Source organism: Panthera leo, chromosome E2 (assembly GCF_018350215.1).
Source record: "Panthera leo isolate Ple1 chromosome E2, P.leo_Ple1_pat1.1, whole genome shotgun sequence".
Lineage (NCBI taxonomy): Eukaryota > Metazoa > Chordata > Mammalia > Carnivora > Felidae > Panthera > Panthera leo.
The window spans coordinates 18808920-18831811 of NC_056693.1; the positions used below are offsets into that span (position 1 = coordinate 18808920).

General features: G+C 37.8%; 1 protein-coding gene across 2 annotated transcripts in view; it reads right to left on the minus strand.

Moving 5' to 3' along the window:
• Window positions 1–22166, minus strand: part of UBA2 (ubiquitin like modifier activating enzyme 2) — a 40175-nt gene extending 18009 nt beyond the window's left edge. For both annotated transcript variants that reach the window (XM_042918610.1, XM_042918609.1), the window contains exons 1-10: window positions 21974–22166; window positions 19282–19365; window positions 18082–18152; window positions 16313–16377; window positions 15044–15144; window positions 12990–13111; window positions 7160–7227; window positions 6437–6558; window positions 2868–2967; window positions 1458–1624 (exon numbers count right to left, since the gene is read on the minus strand). In XM_042918610.1, the coding sequence (XP_042774544.1) occupies window positions 1458–1624; window positions 2868–2967; window positions 6437–6558; window positions 7160–7227; window positions 12990–13111; window positions 15044–15144; window positions 16313–16377; window positions 18082–18152; window positions 19282–19365; window positions 21974–22111 (1038 nt within the window). In that variant the 5' untranslated portion in view covers window positions 22112–22166. The remainder of the gene's footprint in view (window positions 1–1457; window positions 1625–2867; window positions 2968–6436; window positions 6559–7159; window positions 7228–12989; window positions 13112–15043; window positions 15145–16312; window positions 16378–18081; window positions 18153–19281; window positions 19366–21973) is intronic.
• Between the last annotated feature and the right edge of the window lie 726 nt (window positions 22167–22892).

Genomic DNA, 22892 nt, shown 5'->3' on the forward strand with positions numbered 1-22892 from the left:
ATTCCACTCACTGACGATGGCAACACTTTCCCAGGTGCGTCAGTCAGTAATGGAAGTTGTCTGACAATACAGACTCCAGGCAAAGAGATCAAGGTTTTTTACAGAAAACAATTTCACTAAAAACTCAAACATCTGGACTACACCTTTTGGTTTTCCCTCTCCAAATTCCCTTCATAAAATACCAGTCTCCTGTATTTGCTGTTTCTTTTCACATATGGCAATACAACAAAAGTTTCCCTTTGACAGTTTATCTTCTTTCTGAGATTGTATCTTGGTCTCTTAAGATTTCAGCAAAGTTTTCTGCTTCACTGAGAACATACTATCCTAGCCTATAATTCAAAAGCACTAAAGTGGAGAAGAGAAAGCACTGAGACAAAGCACTGAGAGGATGTGAGTTCTCTACATACTCACTGGCTGGCTGGCTAACCTCAGGCAAATGAAATTCCTTAACTATTAGGGAATATTATAGAAATATTTCAGAAGGTTGTCATGAGGATTAAGTGTGACTATTTAACAGTACCCAACAGTGTAGAGCTACTTCCCTAGGCAATTGGTTCATCATACCCATTAGATGTAGATTTTAATCAGAGGGTAACAACTACCAGTTTCATGGTTTCATTATCTAGCCCTGTGTACAGATGAAAACTACCCAAATCACTCTAACAGTAATAATGCAAATATATATTTAATAGTTAATCTTTATATGACATAAACCCAAAAGAATGTTTTCAAGAATCCCAAAAACATAAACTTACTAGCTTCAGTTTACATGTCTAATTCAACCAAAGTTTCAAACTTTGCACAGAATTATCAGCTTAGTAAAACTGACCAAACTTTTCCCCTTACTTTACAACTCAGGGCAAATCTCTACCATCATAGAAACGTATTACCAGTATCACAGATAAATCACTGGTAGACATAGAAAACACTGATTAACAATTAAAATAAATTCATCAAATTTCAAAATATGACATCTAACCACAAACTGCTATTAAATATTATTTTAACTTGTAAGAATCTGTATTTAGAGGTCTCAGACCTTTAACTATTTCAACAGAAAGGCTATTTTATTACTTCCAAAGTTAAATCAGGCCCATGAGCTATTGTCTCCAAAAGAATTTTATGACTTCTATTAACATATCTGCACTTACAAAAGAAATTTTTTAAGCCAGTGAAACATTTTACTCCAGTCAATTCACATAATTTCTCCAGTCAACATAATTATAAACCACAAACCCATTATCAGAATCAAGTTTTATGATATTACTTGAATTCACGTACAGAAAATTCATAGTTCAGTGTAGTAATTAGAGATGAAAACATCCAATCAATATCAGTATTATGTTCTCAAATTCTGGTGGGATAAATGATATCCAAAAACTTACTAGTTTCTGGTTACAGTTCAAGAACTAAAATAAGCATGTGATACAGAATTGCCACGTATTTTCAAAACTAACCTTGTCCCATATGAGCTCAGCTCCATCCCCCTTTTCTGCTAAATTAACTCTCAAAGTCTCAATGCTCTTTGAAAACAGACGTGCATAGCTCTTTACATCTAGAACCTGCTGGTCTTTCAGACCTAACTGGGGTTCATTTTGTTGATCTGATGCATTGGTTTCTTCTCCTAAGGGAAAAAAATATTAGAAATTTCACTATTAAACATCATGTGTTTGTTTTATTTAACAATTTAATTAATGCCTGACCAATGAGAAAATCAATGTGAAACAAATTCCATCAAAATAATTATCAGGATGCTACAAAGATTTGTACAAAAAAAAAAAGTGCTAATACCGAAATGGGAAAGCTGCAAGATGGTCTCAGAACCTCACTGGGTTATTGGGGAATTCAAAGATATGTCCAGCACACAGCACTCAGTAAGTGGAAGCTATCAGAACCATATTTGAATTTAGTCTGTAAAGTCAAATATTTGTTACTGTGGAGAAGTGCTCAAAACTGACACCCCAAATCTCCCGGGACTCTCTAAGTTTGTGTGCTGACCACTGCTGTATAATATAATTCAGGTAAGACAAGATACAATGTGTGGAAGAGGCGGTAGAATAAGGAAGTAGCCACTACTACAATGGTTTTTTTTCACATTTAAAATTACAAATGCATTAGGGGCGCCTGGGTGGCTCAATCGGTTAAGCTTTTGACTTCAGCTCAGGTCATGATCTCACAGTCTGTGAGTTCGAGCCCTGCATCGGGCTCTGTGCTGACAGCTCAGAGCCCGGAGCCTGCTTCAGATTCTGTGTCTCCCTCTCTCTCTACCCCTCCCCTGTTCATGCTCTGTTTCTCTGTCTCAAAAATAAATAAACATTAAAAAAATTTTTTTAAATTACAAATACACTAAATCTTTAAGAGACACACAAAGGTACAAAGATGTATGTGCATGTATACTTAGCACAACACCTTATTTCGGGGAAAATACAAAACAAAGGTTAACCAAGGGGCACTAGTTAAATAATACTGGAAAGAGCAAGTACGAATATATGAATAGTATGATTCAACTTGAGTAAAGTATGTACAAAAGTCCTCTTTGTTTCTGTGCACAGGGCTGAACTACAAAGACATTCCCTAAGTGTTAATAATGGCTATTTCCCTAGGTGATAAGATTTCCAGTCATCTCCCTTCATCATATGTTTCTAAACTGTTAGAATTTCTTACAATGAAATTCAAGGTATTTAAAGATTTCAGGTAAGAGAATTACCAATTTCGGTATCCCAGAGACTAAAATGAATTTCTTTTTTAAGTTTATTTATTTAAGTAATCTCTACACCTAACATGGGGCTTACACTCACAGTCCTGAGAGGTCAAGAGCCACATGCTCCTCTGACTGAGCCAGATAGGTGCCTCATAAAAGTCTTTACCTTGACTTTGTACTTCAGCCCAGTCCAACGGAACTGGAGGTTTCCTTTTCCGCCACAGTTTGTCCATTGTCAACAGATACCGGATATCATCTTTAAAAAGCTTAAAAATAAAACAAAATAAAATAAAATCTCATAAATCCTACAGCCCCTATGCTGATAAAATATAGCAGTATCATTGTTGATTACAAATATTACACCATAGAATATTCTGATTTAAGGTCATGCTCTATACTAACAGATCAACAATTTCCAAAAGATAAAAAAACCCACAAAACTTAAACCTTGTATAGAAAGAAATTTTTACACAGAACCTCGCTTTTGAAATAGTGAAAGCAGAAATTCTGAGGAAAACAGAGAAAGGGAACTCTGAACACTGCTCACTGCACCTGTCACCTCCCCTAGGCACACCTAAAGCCCCAAAGATCAATCAGAAGCAAAATCACACCAATCAAGGAGCTAAATAAACATGCACCAGCTCCACGAGAATTGAATAAAATCATTGAGCCTAGAGATACCAGTTAGTAATACCTCCAAGTTCATGGGTATACAGCAATAAAGCATAAACATTTTAAAAGTACTCAAAACCAGCTCTTAACCACCTATATGTAACATCTTGGAAATGTGGTCTGCTCCCACCCTCAAAGTTAAAAAATAAAACAATTACTATTTCAACCCGCCCCAGAAGCTCAAAAACAAAACAATCCTGTTTTGGGATAGTGCCTGTTTGGCACTATCCTGTAGAATTTCAGATGATTTTAGTATTTTTACTTTTTCCTCAGTTGCATTTCCTACTGCCAGTTGATTTAGTCAATACACTTATTGTGTCAGCTATTAATTTAAAATTGGCTTAATAAAAATATTCAGAACTAGTTCTATCAAAATATGTTCAATTCTATCAATATTTATTAAACATCCTTAAACCTTTAGAAAAGCAGCCAAATATACAAATAGAATACAGTTTAGAGCAAAAATCACATAGCTTTGAGTACTAGCAGGAACTTTGTTCTAGAAGAATCAATAAAGAGTTCAAGGAGATGGTAACATCTGAAATGGGTGCACACATAAGGAAATGAGAAGCACATTATTATTTGGGTAACAAATGTGGTTAGAGACATTTTGTAGAGGACCTTAAGCACTTGGCTGGAAAGCCTCCCAGGCAATGGTGAATTAGTGTGGTTTTCCAGGAACAAGCTCTATCCATGCCCTTTATCCAATTATTAAAGACTGGGAAGCCCTCAGAGTTCTGTACTAAACCATCTTCATGCTCTTTTCTCTTTCTATAGGCCTATGAATCCCAGTCTAAACCTCTCTGCTTGCCTTTAGAATCACCTGTCCTTTCTCTAATATTCCACAGGAATCTCAAAATTGATTCTATCACCTTCTCCTTTCCTCTAACCTCTACACAACACACCTGCTTCCCACCTTACCTATCTCAGAGAATGGCACCCTGTTCAGTAGGAACCCAGTTATCATTCCTGATTCTTCACTGTTCCTCACCTTAAACATCCTAAGTCCTATTCAATCTACTTTTCCTCCACGCTACACTGGGAATACAGATGGGCTGTACTTCAGATCTAGCATTGCACAATCCCAGAAGGCACCTTCCCATATAAGACTACAATAGGAATTATCAGGACCTAGAGCGCACAGCATACCCACTGTATTCTCATAGTAATCCTATAGACTACCTTTTAATGGATTCCCATTGCCTTGGTATAACATCCTTGTCATGACCTAGGAAGTCCTGCCTGATCTAGCCTCAGCTTATGTTTCCAGCCCTCTTCCCACTTTCCCCTTTAATGGGCACTGTTTCAGTTTTTCAACCTGAGGCTTTCTTTGTATACGTAGCATTCTTATCCCCCCCCCCCCCATTCTTTAAAGTCTTGGGTTGAAATATCACTTCCTCTGGAAAGCCTCTTTTGAACCTGCATACTAGGTCTAACAACATTAAATAATATGTACATTAAGTCTACTTAGTATCAAAGGGTTCCAATCCATCTGAACTTACTATCACAGCATTCTGAATATATTACTTGGTATATGTTTAACTTTCCCTTTGAACTATGAATTACCTAGAAAGAGTTGGCACCCTATTTTCTCTCTTGTTCACCACTATATCTTCTGTCAGAGTGGTGACTTGCACACAGCAGATGCTTAGTTACCTACTAAACAGACTGGAGATATACTTCAGATTATGTTGGCATTCAACTGTTGCTCAAACTGGAAGGGAAATAGGTATACAGACACCAGTTTGGAAAATATTGTCACCATCTATAATAAAGTACATTTTAAGCACAATCAAAATCAAAATCCATTTTCCAAAGAAAAGGCTGTAATGAAGAAATAAATGAAATAGGTTTAAGAGTCAACCAGGAGCACCTAGGTGGCTCAGTCAGTTAAGTGTCCGACTCTTGGTTTCAGCTCAGATCATCTCACAGAAAATGAGAAACACATTTGGTGGAATGAACAGCAGGATGGAAGAAGCAGAGGAACAAATCAGTGACCTAAAAGGTTACTGTCTTTTAGAAAAAAGAATTATACAAAATGAAAATAGACTTAGGGTACTGGGTGACTCCATGAAACATAATTAACATTCTATCCTACAAGTCCCAGAAGAAGAGGAGAGAAAAAGGGAGCAAAAAATGTATCTGAAGAAACAATAGTTCCCTAATCTAGGGAAGGAAACATATTCAGATCCAGGGAGGACACAGAACTCCCACCAAAATCAACAAAAGCAGATCCACACCAAAACATACTGTAATTAAATCAGCAAAATACAGTGATAAAGAAAAATTGTAAGACTAAGGCACAAGGAGAAGGAAAAGTAGAAGAATTAACCTTTACTCCAAGAGATACCTCTCAAACAGCAGAGGGGAAAAGAATTTGCATGAAGTGGGACATTCTCTTAACAGGTACATTTTGTCCAATGGTTTAAACCTGTTAATATATCCTTAAGGTCATCTGCTCAGTGTGGATGTTAAGCATATATCAGGCACTTTTAAGAAAAGCTGAGAAATCTTCAAGTATCTATTATGATAAACTTGCTGGGGAGTGAAGACAAAAGAAGTGAAAAGACTTTTAAAAACACAGACATGAAGACCTACCTGGGCTACAATTAGATAGAGCCAATTAAAAGTCTTCTAGATTTCTCCAGAAATATTCAGCAGGCAAATAATATATACTAATGAAGAGGGATTCAGCCAAGAACGAGAGGATTAGGAATTCAAGAGCAATTCAGTACATGTCAATCAAATTCCCAAGGGATTTGAGCAGGAAAAGGATATAAGACAAGAAACAGCAGGAATCAAAGGTCAGTTATAAGGAAAACTAGAAAGTTCAGTGAAAGTGAGGGAAGGAAAGACGACCAAGAGTGTGTAAGTGAGCCACCAATTTTAATTCCTATGGAGATACCGATTTAACATGAGAGCTAAAAATGTAAAACCTGATTATCCTGATGACACCAATCAACTTATTAAGACGTCATTAGGCATAAAAAGCATATTTCAATTTCATGTACTATTTTAAAACAGAATAAGTCTATCCATAATTATAAAGAAAGCAAATCGAACCTTGGTAAAAAGTTTAACTGGATCATATCCTGTTGATTTAGCCCATTCCTTAGTGGAAATACGTTTAATGTCACCATCTTCATTAGATGCTCTGGCTCTGGCTTCAGCTTCCATTGGTTCCCCTACAAAACAAACACTATTTCATTTTCAGCTGTAAATGTAAAACTAAGCTCTCATCTACCTTTGGGGAAAAAAGCCATTCACGAAGTCACCTGCACATGACGCAATCTAAGTTCAAAGAGAAAGGACAACAATATGCTCATCAGCATCTTTTCCTACCTCAGTTTTTGAAGGCCACATATAGAAGAGTTCAAAGTATGGACTTGTAATCAGATTGAAAACAACTCTCAGCTCTATTTACTACCTTCATGAAATCTCTCTGCACCTTGTCTTCACTAGTAAAACAGGACTACTCACTCTTTAAAACAGTCTTTCAAAGATGAAATAATATGGGGTGCCTAAGTGACTCAGTTAAGCATCTGGCTCTTGATTTCAGTTCAGGTCATGATCTCTCAGTTGGTGGGTTCCATCCCTGTGTCGGGCTCTGCGTTGACAGGAGGGGTGCCTGTTTGGGATTCTCTCTTCCTTTGTCTCTTAAACACATAATATACTATCTAACACATAACAGCAATTATTTTTTTTCTCCTCTTATGCTATCAACATTAAGCTAGTAAAAGAAAGGTAGTGCTCACTAAATAAGAGAACATATCCCAATCTACTTACAGGAAGCTTCAGGGTCAGCTCTGTCAGGGGATACTTCTTGATCAGCATCTTCTTCCCCAAACAACTGGCTACAAAAAGAGCAGGAAATATTTATGTACAATAAAATATTATGAACAAATCTTTACTTTTCTTACTTCCCCCAAAACAACTAATTTAGAATATTCCAAATCTTTATACTCCATAAACTTAAAAGCATTAAAGCAACCTGTTTAGATAGCTTGCATCTATCTTGCAAGATAGCTTGCATTTCAACCGTAACACAAGGAAGGCTAAATTTTACTAGACCTAGATGCATTCCTATCATCTTGGCACTGCAAATTCCTAGTTAAAATCATTGAGCAAGAGACAGATGAGCAGGGGCACCTATGTGGCTGGGTGGCTAACTGTCCAACCCCTGATTTTGGCTCAGGTCATGATCTCACAGTTCATGTGTTCAAGCCCTGCATCAGGCTCTGCGCTGACAGTGTGGAGCCTGCTTGGGATTCTGTCTCCCTCTCTCTTTCTCTGCCCCTCCCCCACTCGTGCTCGCTCTCTCTCCCTCTCAAAATTAAATAAATAAACAGAGAGATACAGGTGAGCAGCTTTTACATTCCAATTTGGGTAACATTCTAAGGCCAGAATAATATTTGTGAAGTACACGTGCAGTTAGCTATACAAAAAACACTGTTACACACCTGCCACATGCTGGGTGATCTAGGAATCAGCAGGAATAAGCAAGGAGACATTTTTTTCATGGTAGTATATATCTTTACTACTAACAGGCCTTAAGAAACAATAATACATTAGCAGAAATTCTTTTTTGTTAATTCAGTTACCCTATAAACTATTTAATAACATTTACAGGAATATAATGTTCCAACCTTTCCTCAAGTTCTTGGCTTATAAGAAAGGTATCTTTTTAAAGGAATCCTTTAAATAATTAAAAAAAAAAAAAGCAGTCGTCTCAAAGTTCCTGATACACTTTACAAGAAAATGTCCACTTGTTCTCAAAGTCACTGTACCAATTTCCACCCCCACAATGGCATGTAAGAGTTCCTATCAATTTGCTTCTCTAAATTTAATGTTTTGCCAAACTACTTAGTGTAAAATGGTATCTTATTGTGATTTTATTCTTAACTTTCCAAGTTAGTCATAAAGGTGAACATATCTTCATTTGCTTATTTCCTATTTGGGTTTCCCTCAAAAGTTCCCGTTCATATTATCTTGTCAGGTTGTCTTTTTCTTGCTCATTACAGGAATATATTATGCATCATAATTTTTAGTTGATTTTATGTTGCAAATATTTTCTCATATGTAATGTCTTTTCATAAGACATTTGATGAATTTGAATGAATCAATATTTTCTTTTGTGGTTGGCACTTTATGTGTCTTAAGAAATCGTTCATGAACTCTAAGGATAAAGATTTCCCCCTATATTAGAAAGATTTAGTTTTTCCTTTCACATCTAAATACCTTATCCATCTGGACTTAATTTTCATATATTATTTAAAGTAGAGAATGTATTTTCCACATTGATAATGAATTGTCCTTTCACTTAATCCCTTCTTTCATCTGGGATCTCCTATGCAACCTTGGTCATGAATTCTGCATTGTCCCAATGGTCTATTTTTCTATCTCTGCACCAGCAACACACTGTAACTTCCTTTTAGCTTTTATTAAACCTTGACATCTATTAGAACAAGTCACCTCAACTTACTTCAGGAATGTTTGTTTAGGCCTTACTCTTGACATAAATTTTACAATCAGCTGAATGAATTCTAATAAAAACTCTGATGAGATTTTAACTGGAATTGCATTTGAATCTATAGATCAACTTGGAGATCAAGGACACATTCTCTCCTTTTATTTTATACTTCCTTTTATGTGCCAGTACTAATCTTCCACACTGGGTCTTACAAATCTTAAGATTTATTCTCAGGTATTTCATGTTTTCTGATGCTTCACATTTAATTATCTTTAATATTTAATTATATGCTTTTATAGTGAGTTATCTACTTTTATATTTTCCAATGGCACGATACTGCATACAGACATGCCATCTTTTAGTTGGCCATGTTGCTAAACTGTCATTATTTCTAATAATTTGTCTATAGATTCTCTGGAGCTTTTCACTATACAGTATGTAAACTATACAGTATGTAAACAACAGTTTTGTTTCTTCTTTTCCCAATTCTTAATCCTCTATTTTCTTTTTGTTTTATTATGCTGGCTAGGAACTTCATTACAACACCAAATAAAAGCAGCAGTAATGGCATCCTCATGCCATCTCAGATTACAAAGGAGATGCTTTATAACTTTCATCATTAAAAATAATGCTTGTATGGGGCGCCTGGGTGGCTCAGTCAGGTAAGCATCCAACTTCAGCTCAGGTCATGGTTCATGGGATTGAGCCCTGTACTGGGCTCTGTGCTGACAGCTCAGAGCCTGAAGCCTGCTTCGGATTGTTTCTCCCTCTCTCTCTCTCTCTCTCTCAAAACTAAATAAACATTTAAAAAGTTAAAAAAAAAAAAAATGCTTGTATTAAGCATATGAATGGTAAATAATGGAGGTTTCTGACTGGTGGGGGTGGGAGTGTGCAGATAAGCAAGGGGAGGAAGCTAGAATGATCCATATAGTAATGGACTAGAGTTTAGGGAGACACCAGTATGAATTCATGTTTACCTTAATATAGATAGATGGTTAGAAACAGAAATGTTTGTAAATTTGTGTGTATACATACAGATTAGTATAAAAAGATTTTTTTGCTCTGTTGGCTAAAAGGGCTTAAAAGAAACGACACGTAATAGCATGGCGAGCATTCAGATCTGACTTTCTAATGCCATTCTTCAATAAAAGGAAACCAGGGCTCCTTGGAGAAAGGCCTGATACTATGGCAGGAAATAGACATGATGAGCCTGGGGCATCTTCTAGTACCAGAAAGCAAGGAATTGCTCCCCAAACCCCACCACACATTGATGGCATATGTCTAAGAGCACAGTCAACAGAAAGAGCTCCCAATGGCCAAAGACAGAACAATCTGAGCAACAAAATACCCTACTGGATTATAACCTAAAGTATAAAATATATTCAAAGAGTCCACATCGATGTAAATGATTGAATAAATCAATAAACGGGTGAGAAGAGACAAACCTTCCAGGCAGAAGAACTCTAAATAACTTACATAGATACTCTGCCCTCAAGGAAGCAGAAAACAGCTCCCATTCTTTAGGTGTGGGCTGCACAGAGTGACTTCCTTCCAAAGTGCATGGCACAATATAGAAAGTGGGGGTGAAAGGGGCGCCTGGGTGGTTCAGTCGTTTAAGTGTCCGACTTAGGCTCAGGTCATGGTCTCATGGCCCGTGAGTTCTAGCCCTGCGTCGGGCTCTGTGTTGACAGCTCAGAGCCTGGATCCTGCTTTGGATTCTGTGTCTCCCTCTCTCTCTGCCCCTCCCCTGCTCGCACCCTCGCTCTCCTTCAAAAATAAACATTAAAAAAGTGAGAAAATTTACAGTGGAGAAACCAGACAAACACTACCTTAGCTAAGTGATCAAGCCCAACATTAACAGTCATAAATCTTGTCAATAACACATTCTTCACATGATGTGATGAAAATGGCAATTTAACTACCTCTGTGATTTCCCTCTCAACAGCTCAAAATAATAGTATCGTCATGAAAAAAAAAATTTCAATAGTGGGGTATCCTACAAAATACCTGACCAGTACTCCTCCAGACCAGTCCTCCAGACTCTTCCTAATTTCTTTGGAGGTCACAGACAACAAGGAAAGCCTGAGAAACTGTCACAGTCAAAGGAGGCCTAAAGAGACATGACAGACATCTAATGGTAATGTGGTATCCTGGAACAGAAAAGGGACACTGGGTAAAAACGAAGGGCTCTCTAAATAAACTATGGACTTCAGTTAATAAAGATACCAGTAGTGGTTCCATAATTGTTACATATGTATCATAAGATGCTAACAGAGGAAACTGGGTGTGAGAACTCTGTTCTATCTTCTCAATTTTCCTGTAAATCTGAAACTGTTCTAAAAAATCTGTTAAAAATAAAAAAAGTTTGCTGAATGACGCTTACATTTTTTGTGAAATTTCATCATTATACCATTATATGCATACTCTTCTGAGTGCATATACATTATACCGTAATCAAAAAATAAAGAAAATCAAACAAACTGTTTTAATTTTAACTAGGCTCCATGCCCCATGTGGGGCTTGAACTCACAACCTTGAGATTAAAAGTCACATTGCATGCTCCACCAACTGAGCCAGCAAGGCTCCCAGAAAACCAGTGTTTGCTGTAGGTTTGTAAAAGGCATCTTTTACCAGGTTGATAAAGTTTTCTTCATATTTTATTAAGAATTTTTGTCATGAGGGGCACCTGGCTGGCTCAGTTGGTGGAGTGTGCGACTCTTGATCTTGGGGTTGTAAAATTCCCACATTGGGTATAGAGAATACTTAAAATAAAGGATTTAAAATAAAATCTTAAAAAAAAAAAACAAACCCCACAATTTTTGTCATGAAAGGGTATTTCCTGAATTTTGTCAAATGTTTTTTCTGCATCTATGAAGGCTACCCAGTTTCTCTTTATTTTCTTAATGAAGTGAATGATGTGTATTAAATTGTGGCTTGTATTCTTAGAATAAATACAACCTTGTCATGGTATACTTTTTGTTTTACACAATTCTAGATTTGTATGCAAGTATTTTGTATAGGATTTTTGCATCTATGTTTATGAATGAGAATGTCCTGAAATTTTCCTTTTATTCCATTATGGCCTTAACTGGTTTTGTTATCAAAGACATCAGAGTCCCATAATAAAAACTAAGAAGTACTGCATTTTTAAAAAATGTCTCTGGGACAGTTTACCTTATTAGAATGATATATTACTTGTAAATTCAGTGGAAATCACCTGTAAATTCATAAAGGTTTGTTGCATTACTAAGAATTAAAACGACTGATTAAACTCCCCTAAGACATAGTACAGTTCAGGCTTTCTATTTCTTTTTTAATTAATTTTTTGGGGTTTTTTAAAGTTTTTTAAAATGAATTTATCCAGATCATTAAAATTTTCAGTATACTGGCATGGTATTTTTATTATCATCCTTTTGTTCTTTACTATCATTTAAATCTATGCTGAGATTACATTCTCCATTTAGTTATTCATCTTTCCTCTCCTTTTCATGATGAACTCGATAAAGTATTTTTTCCCTCTTATCTCAATTATATCCTTCCTGCTAATTTCTTTGGAGTTTATCCTGTCTTTCTAAGTTGGATCCTTATAGCACGTTAACGTTCATCTTTCTTCAAGTGTGTAAGCCTAGAACTTTTCTTCCAGCTGCCATATTTGATGCATCCAACTTTCACATATATTACTTTCGTTACCAATAAAAAGTATTTTTAATTTCCATTAGTTTTTAACCAATGAATTAAAAACAGGCACGCAATGTTGACTGAATTTAATCTACCGAATATCTCCACCATATTTAAAAGAATATTCATCTAGGGGTGCCTGGGTAGAACAGTCAGTTAGGCGTCTGACTCTTGTGCGTCTGACCTTCGGCTCAGGTCACGACCTCACAGTTCATGAGTTTGAGCCCCCATATTGGACTCTATGCTACAGCACAGAGCCTGCTTAGGATTCTCTCCTTCCCTCTCTCTCTGCTTCTCTCCAGCTCGTGCTCTCTCTCTCTCTCTCTCAAAATAAATAAATAAACTCTTTAAAATAAATAAGTAAATAAAAGAATATTCATCATAATCTCTCCAAGAGATTTAAATAAAAACAGCCCCATTTCCTATCATCAGTACTGAAAATATACCCAGAAATATATATACTCTTACTTGAACAAATACTTTGCCCAAACGATGCAATGAATAGGTTCTGAAGGTGTGTTACGAATTGTACAGCCAGGAAAAGTTCTCTGGGTAGGTTTGGGATGACACTCATAACACTCAGTTACACCCTGCAAAATCAGGATATGAGAAGAACATTTATCCCATGATGGTGGTTTTCCAACACTATCGAGTAATATCATCATAAACATTCATTCATCTACATTCCAACTGTATTTTGTACTGTCAAGGAAATTTTAAAATATTAGTGACTCCAAAATTCTTACTTTACAGATGAGGAACTATAACAAATATGAACTGAATCAATCACAGTCACAGCTAAGTCTAAGCCAGGATTTCTCTGACTCCTGGACCAGTGAACACCACTTACAACAAGCCAAAGGAAATTACTGTACCTGAATAGCAAACACAAGAAGTTTACCTTAATCACATTAAACAAAAGAAAAATTACTAGATAGACAAACAACAGCTTTCTAACCAATTATCTGCCAAAGGTGTGGACCTCCATTATTTAAGTATTACCCATTATATTCGTGTTACTTGTAATTTCCTAAAAACTAAGCAAATTAAAAGTATTAATTTCAAGAACTACCTAGATACACAGAAAATTCGTGGCTATTACCAAACCAATACTCTTCATTTTGTTGATTTAGGCTTACATCTTTTTTTTTTTTTTTTCCATTTTATTTTTTAAATTTTAGTTAGTTAACATACAGTGCAATACTGGTTTCAGGAAGAATTCACTTAAGCTTACATTTTAACTTGCACCATAAGGAATCCTTGGAAGAAGTCTATGGTACATAAGACAATTTTTCAAAACCATCAGATGAATATTCCTCAATTGAGCAATCCTCAACCTCAGTCTTAATACATACTAATATCTTAAGATCATGTTAATAAGCAATGTCTTTACAATAATGGTTCAAGAACCAAAACTTGAGGGGAGCCTGGGTGGATCAATCTAACTTCAGCTCAGGTCATGACCTCACAGTTCCTGACTTGGAGCCCCACATCAGGCTTTCTGCTGTCAACACAGAGCCCACTCAGATCCTCTCTCTGTCCCTTCCCCACTGGCTCATGCATGCACTTTCTCTCTCTCAACAAGAAACCTAAAAAAGAACCCCAACTGGCAAATAGTGTTTTAACATAAATGGCAGCAGATACCATTTCTGGTGTCCTTTGAATAAGCTTTCTTGGGGGCAGCCATTCCTTAAATCACAGTAGAAAACAAGAGAACTACTGCTTTGACCTATGAATAGATCCTGAAGGAATCCACTGACTTAACTAAAATTTAACACACACTGACATTTACAAGAGTCTTTGTAGAATGACACTAAATAAGCTTCCAAGAGTAGTATTTATCAGCTGAAACAAATGAAGCAGAGCCACAATTTTCAACATGGGTAAACTGCCAAATAATGGACAAAAATAGCAAATTTTAAGTCAAGTGTAATTCCTTTTGGTTTCAAAACCTGCAAAATGATTCTTCAAATGTATCTATGTTTAATTTCCTTGAAAGAACTAGAAAACAAAAACAAACAAAAAACAACAACAAACCACAACGCTGCATTTTATAAACTGGGTTTGAGTGCACAGGTATTTATTTACTCTATTATTCTCTAGTTTTATCTAAACATTTGAAATATTTCACAAAGACACCAAAATTTTTCAAAGTACTCTTCAGATCTATGAACCTAGACTTTAGATAAAAAATAACTTTGCAGAAGGCAGTTTCATCATATATCAACTACAGCATGACATGTAGCCTCAGCTACAAAGAATTTTAAAAGGCAATTTTATTATGTTTACCAGTCTAATAATTTTAATATACAAGCTACAGAAACAAAGTAGCACAGAGCTTAAAAAAAAAAAAAATCTCTGCTTATAATACTCTTTATTACTTGACACAGTATCTAGTTTTATCAGAGTACAAAAATCCCTACATCTTGGGTACTAACCAGCCCATATCATCTAAACCCAAAGTTTACTTCTTCCCTCCATAAGATCACAAATATTTGGGAAGTAAAAAAAATTTATTTTACCTTTTTGATGGTAGTTACTTGCCCAAGATAACCAGCAGTTCCACTCTCAATAAGAGGAACATCAGCTGCCAGGCACATCCTATTAACATGGTTGCGAGCAGCTGGAAGAAAAACACTAGTTAGCAGGAGGTGATGGGGGGAAAAATCAGTTACCTTTAATTAGGATGACATTTACCCAAACTAATTTTTTTTATTTTTATATGCAATTTTCTTATAGCTATGACCAGGGTAATACAACTGTTACATAAGAGACATTCGCTAGCAAAATTCCAAATACAAGGAATTTATATGACAAATTTACTCCAAGAAAAAGCACCCTTACTATACTTTTTAAATTCCAAAGTGTCACCTTTCTGTTCTATAGCTGTGCCTCCTCTATTAATCTTGGCTAAAATATTGTCTCAATGAGTTCTGAGTCCTTAACTTACTATTATTCTAATAAAATTATCAGGTAACACATGGCAATGAATGAAGAATGTGGAATATCAACTTGGAACTATAAAGGCAGTTTAAGGCAAGGGGAGTAAAGAGGAGTCTAGTAAGTCATCCTGACCCTTTCTCTGCTTTGTGTTTTTTCTTTGGTATTTCTGGCTCAAAATTGTTACAAACCACTCCACAGGTGTTGTTTTACATGTGGAACAATGACTGGCTATACAATACTTGATTATAAGAAACATCACCCCCTACTGTGAAAAGCTTAAATGGTTCAAAATGTGTACATCTAAATAGAATCCAGGCTGATATTTTATGGCACCAGCCATATCGAAAATAATTCAAGATCCATGGCATCTATGCTAACTTTGACAACCTGTTGCCACATTCTCAAAACCATGGTTTTAGGGCCCTGATTGCACTTTAGAATCACGTAGGAAATTGAAAAATTATGATATTCAGAGTCTGATTTAATTGGTCTTGGTGGGATGTAGGCATTGATATTTCGTCTCCATATATATGAAGGAAGTCACACTGTGCTTCAGTGATGGAATACTCTGAAACAAGCACACACCCACATACCAAATGTACTCACCCTCTTTAGCGTTTTAACAACTTCTATCTTCACACCTTTTGGTAGAATAGCAGAGTATATGATAGCTAAATTCCTGCCTGTTCTAGTTAAAATTACAACCAACTGGTAAACTTTAAACCTAACCTTACTTCTCTCTGGATTCGAACCACTGAGGAAATATTTAAAATACTAAAAAGTATAAACAGCCTTGTTATAGGGGAAGGAAAATACTTAGAAATTAAATGTATTAAAAATAATCTCACCTCTGTTATCCAAAGCATTCATAACCAATATAAACTGTCGAAAAAATTCCACATTATAGTCAGGGCTACAAAACAAAATAAAACAAATGTCACCAAAACAACTGGCCTTACACATGATCTTCACGTATAATACAGGGTCCTAAAAAGCGTATTAAAGTAATGGTGCAAAAATAACTGATATTAGGGAGGGGTCTCTATTATACATTTGATTTTTTCCAAATACCATAAGCAGATTTTAACGAAATTACTTCCCACCAATCCCTGTGAGTGACTAGACACCCTTTCTGGCCAGCTACCCAGGGCTCGAGAGCAGGATCTCAAACTGGCAGAAAGATGGCATGGCTTCACAGGTCCCATAGGCCCTCTCTGGGCAGCCTGGGAACATACAAAGAACACATTCCCAGGATATGCCTGGCCTCTGGCTTCACCTCACATGGTCAGGATCAGGCAGGGTTCAGGCCTCTAGGGTTCCCACTTTTAGCAGCACTGGGAAAGCAATACGGGTAAGAGAGTTATAGGGCTATGCAAAGGCTTGCAGAGCAAACAACCAGAGAATTAAAAAGGTGGAGATACACATTTCCGGAGAAAGTGTAAGACTTTCTCTAATTCCAGACCTCAAATGAGAAGTTATTATTATTTTTTTTTTAATTTTTTTTTTTAACGTTTATTTATTTTTGGGACAGAGAGAGACAGAGCATGAACGGGGGAGGGGCAGAGAGAGAGGGAGACACAGAATCGGAAGCAGGCTCCAGGCTCTGAGCCACCAGCCCAGAGCCCGACGCGGGGCTCGAACTCATGAACCGCGAGATCGTGACCTGAGCCGAAGTCGGACGCTCAACCGACTGAGCCACCCAGGCGCCCCAGAAGTTATTATTTTTAATACCATTTACTTGTAAGCTAGACAACAGCTATACATAAAGGATAATTTAGATCCAGGATTCCTATGCCCCAACACTTCCATAGTTATATATTCACGGAGAGCAGAGAATATTTATGTACTGTGAAAACTAGGACCCCTTCACAATTCCTAGTGTTATATTATAGAAGTCACAGCCAAAATAAATATTTTGGGAAGCAACCTTTGAAATTGAAGAAGACCACAGATGAAATCAATCAGAATGAGAGCAATATACTTAGAAAAGTCTGGACCATTATATAAGGATTTTTCATAGTTTACTATATCTTTATTTAAAACAAAAATAAAGGCCCTTTATAAGTTTCTCATTAAAAAGTAACTCATTTAAAAAACTCTCATTAAAAAGTAACTCATTTAAAAAACTCTCTTTAAAAAGTAACTCATTTAAAAAACTCTCTTTAAAAAGTAACTCGTTTAAAGTATTAAAATATCTTACCTCTTATCTAACTCCCTGAAATGATATAAACTTAAAAAACACAACTTATGTGAGTACAAGCTACCACATTTTTCCTAGAAAAATTTTTTTACAAAATTATTATTTAAATTTCAGTTAGTTAACATTCAGTGTTATACTAGCTATTTAGTGACTCAACACTTACATACAATACCAGGCGCTCATCATAAGTGCCCTCCTTAATAATACCCTTCATCTATTTAACCCACCCCCACTCCACCCCCTGCACCTTCCCTCTGATAACCATCAGTTTGTTCTTTATAGTTAAGATTAAAAAAAAAAAAAAAATTCTTAAAGAGCAGAATGACCTCAAGCTCATGTAGCTAATAAAAAAACCATATACTTTGAAAGTTTAACTCACAACAAACTCAATTCTGCAACATAATAATTAGAACATACTTCATGATGCTGTCATGGTAGGCTATGATATTAGCTTTCGGGTAAAACTGCAGTACACTTTCTTTAGCAACCTGGAAAAACAAACAACACTCAATTACTAACTTGATTGCTACAACATTTCTCTCTGCATTTCAAATTTATTTATGGCAAACAATACTGTTATTTCACCTACTTACATAATATCTTATATTAAATATAAACATATAAATTTAATCTTATATTATAAACTAAAGGAATATAAAAATGTGACAAAATTTCATTAACATTAAGCTATACACATTTTAATAAAAATAACAGGAGAGCCGGCCCTTTCCCATATATACATCTACATGAATGGTAAACTTCAGCAAAAATATAAAATGCAGTAACTAGGTGTTAACCCATTCATTCATTCAACAAGTATTTAGTATCTTCTATTTACCAGGATCTGTATGAAGCATTTGGTAAGCCAAAGGGACACTAATCAATGTAGATAAACAAAATTACAAACAATGACAAATGATACACAGAAAAAGTAGAAGTTGTGGGGTGCCTGGCTGGCTCTGTTGCAAGGAATAACATGCAACTCTTGATCTCGGGTTGTGAGTGCAAGCCCCACGTTAGATGTAGCAATTACTTAAATATATTCAAAGAATATTAAAAAAAAAAAAAAAAAAAGAGTAGAAGTTGTAAGAGGAAGGTCTTAGTCTAAGAGGTTTATTCAGAGCATATCACGAGAGAAGGAAGCCAAAATTTGAAAACTGAAAAGGAGATAAGAGTGGGAGTTTGCCAAAAGCGTTGGGAGAAAAAGCAAAGCAAAAAGATGTTTTAAGACCTTGAGTCAAGATGGAACATTCAAGGAACTAAAGAAAGATCAAGGTGGCTAGAACCTCAGGGAGGTTGTCTTTTTCTAAAAGGGACAAGAGCATGGGCTGTAGGTTCTCTAGCCCTCAAATACAGGAGCAGCCAATCTGCAGGAACACAGAACAAAGCTCATCCTAAGCAAACAATCAGAAATTTAAATATGAAGGGGACACCGTTAACACAACTGAGGACAGCATAGCCTTAGAGGATCAAAACGGGAGGACGTACTCTTAAGTGCCGTCCCCTATATTCTCCCTCCCACTGAAGAGTCCCAGTTAATCTGATACCATAAAGAGAAGATCCATCAAAGTGCACAAATATAAATGAACAGAAATGGTATAAGAAAAGTAAAGTTACCTGGGCCTTTGATCTTCCAACATGTTTCTTTTGAAACAAAAACTGCCTGTTGAGGTTGCTGACGTCGATAGTATCCAGATCAATCTACAAGTGCATAAACTCCAGATAAATCACAAATTTTCTGGTATGTGTGAGCAATATCACTATCCTCAGCACCCATAACCCAAAACTTTTGCTATTTGCTACATTAGCAGAGGAAATGCTTTCCCCAGTAATACCAAAATTGTTAAACTGATAAAAATACTTTAACACATATGAAAAAAAAAAAATCAAGATTTAATTTCAGAGATAACTTTCTCAAAAATATTTTAGAAAGGATGCATTTTTTTAACCATCTTGGCAAATGTTTGTAAATTCCTTAGATGGCATAAAATCATAATGGGTTTATTAAAATAAATATAATTCATTTCTTTAATTACTCTTTCAAATCAAATAAATCAGATTTAACTGTGACCCATTTTTCTTAAATGACACTTAGCAGATTTACTGAGTTTTTGTTGCTTTAGTTCAAAAGTCTTCCCCCACACACAACTCCATTTACAATTCTCACCTAAGGGCTCTGAAAGGAAACATCCACACAAGGTTGAAAAAAGTGTCACATTTTAACTTTTATCTAATTGCTGCTTAAAAATAAACACAAGAGGGGTGCCTGGGTGGCTCAGTCGGTTGGGTGTCTGACTTTGGCTCAGGTCATGATCTCACAGTTCCTGAGTTCAGTCCCACACCGAGCCCCACACTGAGCCCCACATCAAACCCCACATCAAGCTGGCTGTTGTCAGCAGGGTGCAGGCTCTGGATCCTCTGACCCCTTCTCCCTTGGTCCCTCCCGCTCTTGTTGTCTCTCAAAAGCAATAAATAAATAAATAAATAAATAAATAAATAAATAAATAAATAAATAAGGGAAGAAAATAAGAATGACTAAAGACTTTCTATAAATTTATATTAAGAGTCATCAAACATTCTAATTGTGAAACATCTTAACAGCTTTGGTTATAATTTCTGAAAATCATCATATATAACCATCTAAACATTTTCTATTTGTACTTTCTAAATTTATTATAAAAATTAAATCAAATAGGGGCACCTGGGTGGCTGAGTTAAGCGCCACTGCCCACTTGGCCTCACTCAGGTCATGATCTCATGGTTTCTAAGTTCAAGCCCCAAGTCCAGCTCTGCGCTGACCACTCAAGAGCCTGGAGCCCGCTTTGGAATTCTGTCTCTCCCTCTCTCTCTGCTCCTCTCCCGCTCACACTCCCTCTCAAAAATAATAAACATTAAATTTTGTGATTAAATTAAATAGAAAAGGATCAGCATTTATTGTTCAGGTGCCCAATTCACTGTCTTGTCTATTACAAGACAGTTCCTTTAATTTTTTTAATGTTTATTTATTTTTGGGATAAAGAGAGCGCGCGCGTGGGGGGGGGGGGGGGGGAGGGGCAGACAGAGAAGGAGAGAGAATAGGAAGCAGGCTCCAGGCTCCCAGGGCTCAGCACAGAGAGACCCACCCGGGGCTCAAACCCACGGAGTTGGGAAATCATGACCTGAGCCCAAGTCACATGCCCAACAGAGTGAGCCACCCAGGCGCCCCACAAAACGGTTCTTTTAAACATGCAGCAATAGGTACCAGCTGAAGCACAATCATATTTGGATTTGTGGTACAGAACTGGATGGGAAGAATAACTTTGTAACAGCCAAAGGAAAGATGTGTAAATTCTTCCCCCGCCCCTCATTTCATAGTTCAGTCTGCCATATTTACTTTTTTTCCATTCCGTGTTTCCACTACACTTTAAGACACTTTAAGCTGACATCCAAGCTCCACGTAACATCGCCAATCTCTAAAAAGTTTACATTAATAAAAATAATTTAAAATTACAGCCAAAAATAAAAATAAAATTACAGCCACTGTACATCAATGCAAAAGTTAAAATCCTAGTATCTTCAGTGATACAAGCTAACGTATCTATGAAGATAACAATGACAGTCACACAGACTGCACCCAGAACAGAGGGGTGAGAGCCCCAAAGGAGTCCTGCCACTTGCTTCCTGATTCAAGGTAATTTACTAAAACCCTTCTAGATCTCACTTTTCGTCTCATCTGTTTAAAATAAAAAAGTGGGGGGCGGGGATGAAAACTGCGTCTGCAACCTTACGGCGGTAGCGCAGATTAGATGCGTTAATGCAAATTACCCGCTCAGAACATCGCCGGTCTCGGGACAAGCGCTCAGTATGTATTGGCTCCTATTACTGCCACCCTCTGCTCTGGACCAGTATTTGAGTTAAGGGAGACCTCCCAACTGAACAGTCACAACCTCCACGAGACACTGAAACAATCACCTCCTGCCTCCCCTTAAAGCTGAGGAACTGCCCTGAAGCGAAAAGACACGAGACCTCCTCCACAGCCTAGAGCCGCCACAAATTCGCGCTGCCAAGGAGGCAGGGGCGGCCGCACCGCGAGACGCCAGTAAGACCCCGGCCCGCGGCCTCTGTGGCGTCCCGAGCCGGCCAGGCGTGCAGCGAGGCCCGCTCTGGCCCCGCCGAGCAGCGCCCTCTCTGCAGGCAGCCACGACCCCGGGGTTTCCAGGCCTGCTGCCGCCCCGCCCCCTCCAACTCTGGTCCCGACCTCCGGAGCCCGAGCCCCCCGGCCCCGGCAACACGGCCCGCCATTCAGCCCGCGCGCACTCCTGGCCCTCACCAGGTCGATGTGAGAGAAGCCAGTGAGCACGAGGTTCTTGAGAAGCTCGCAGCCGATGCCGCCCGCTCCCACCACCAGCACCCGGCCCCCGGCCACGGCCTCGGCCAGCTCCCGGGGCAGTCCCCGCGACAGTGCCATGGCGGGACGACCACGAGCCGCGGCGGAGGCGGAGGCGCGAGAAATGAGCCGCGGCCGGAAGCAGGTGGGGGAAGGGCGACCCAGCTTCCGTTCATGCGCAGTGCGGCCGTCATTTGGCGCCGAGCGGGCGACGCCCGGGACCTGTGGAGCGCGCCGCGTAGGTCAAGGCTCGGCTTTGCGCCAGGAGGTCTCTCTCTCTCTCGCACCTGCAGTGATGCTCCAGCCGGGTCGTGTTTTCACAGACGCGCGCGGAACCGCTATCCGGCTTAAGAAACCTACGGGCCACCTTTTGGCCTGGGGTTTGAATTCCCAGCCAAGGCTTACTTACAGGTTAAAAAATAGATGCCCCTGTATGTAAGGAGCTCTTACAAATTAACAAGAAAGCAAGTGTCCTTTAAACAGCAAATACAGGTCAAGAATGTGAACAGGCACTCACAAAGAAGATGAACAGTATGATCAATAAACGTATTAAAATTTAATCAAAGAAACGCAAAGCGGTGTTTAGATCATTTTCACCTATTAATCCGGAAAAAGAAAAAGTGTAACTCTCTATTGTCAAGGAATAGGAAAACAAGCACTCCCGTTACTATGGTTATGGATTGTAAAGCAAAGCTTTTCTAGAGGGTGTTAACAAAATAAACTGAGGTGTATTAAAAATTTTGTTGGGGCACCCACTTGGCTCACTTGGTTAAGGCTACGACTCCTGGCTTAGGTCATGATCTGGTGGTGGGATACAGCCCCGTAGGCAAGTCTGCGCTGAGCCTGGAGCCTGCTTGGGACA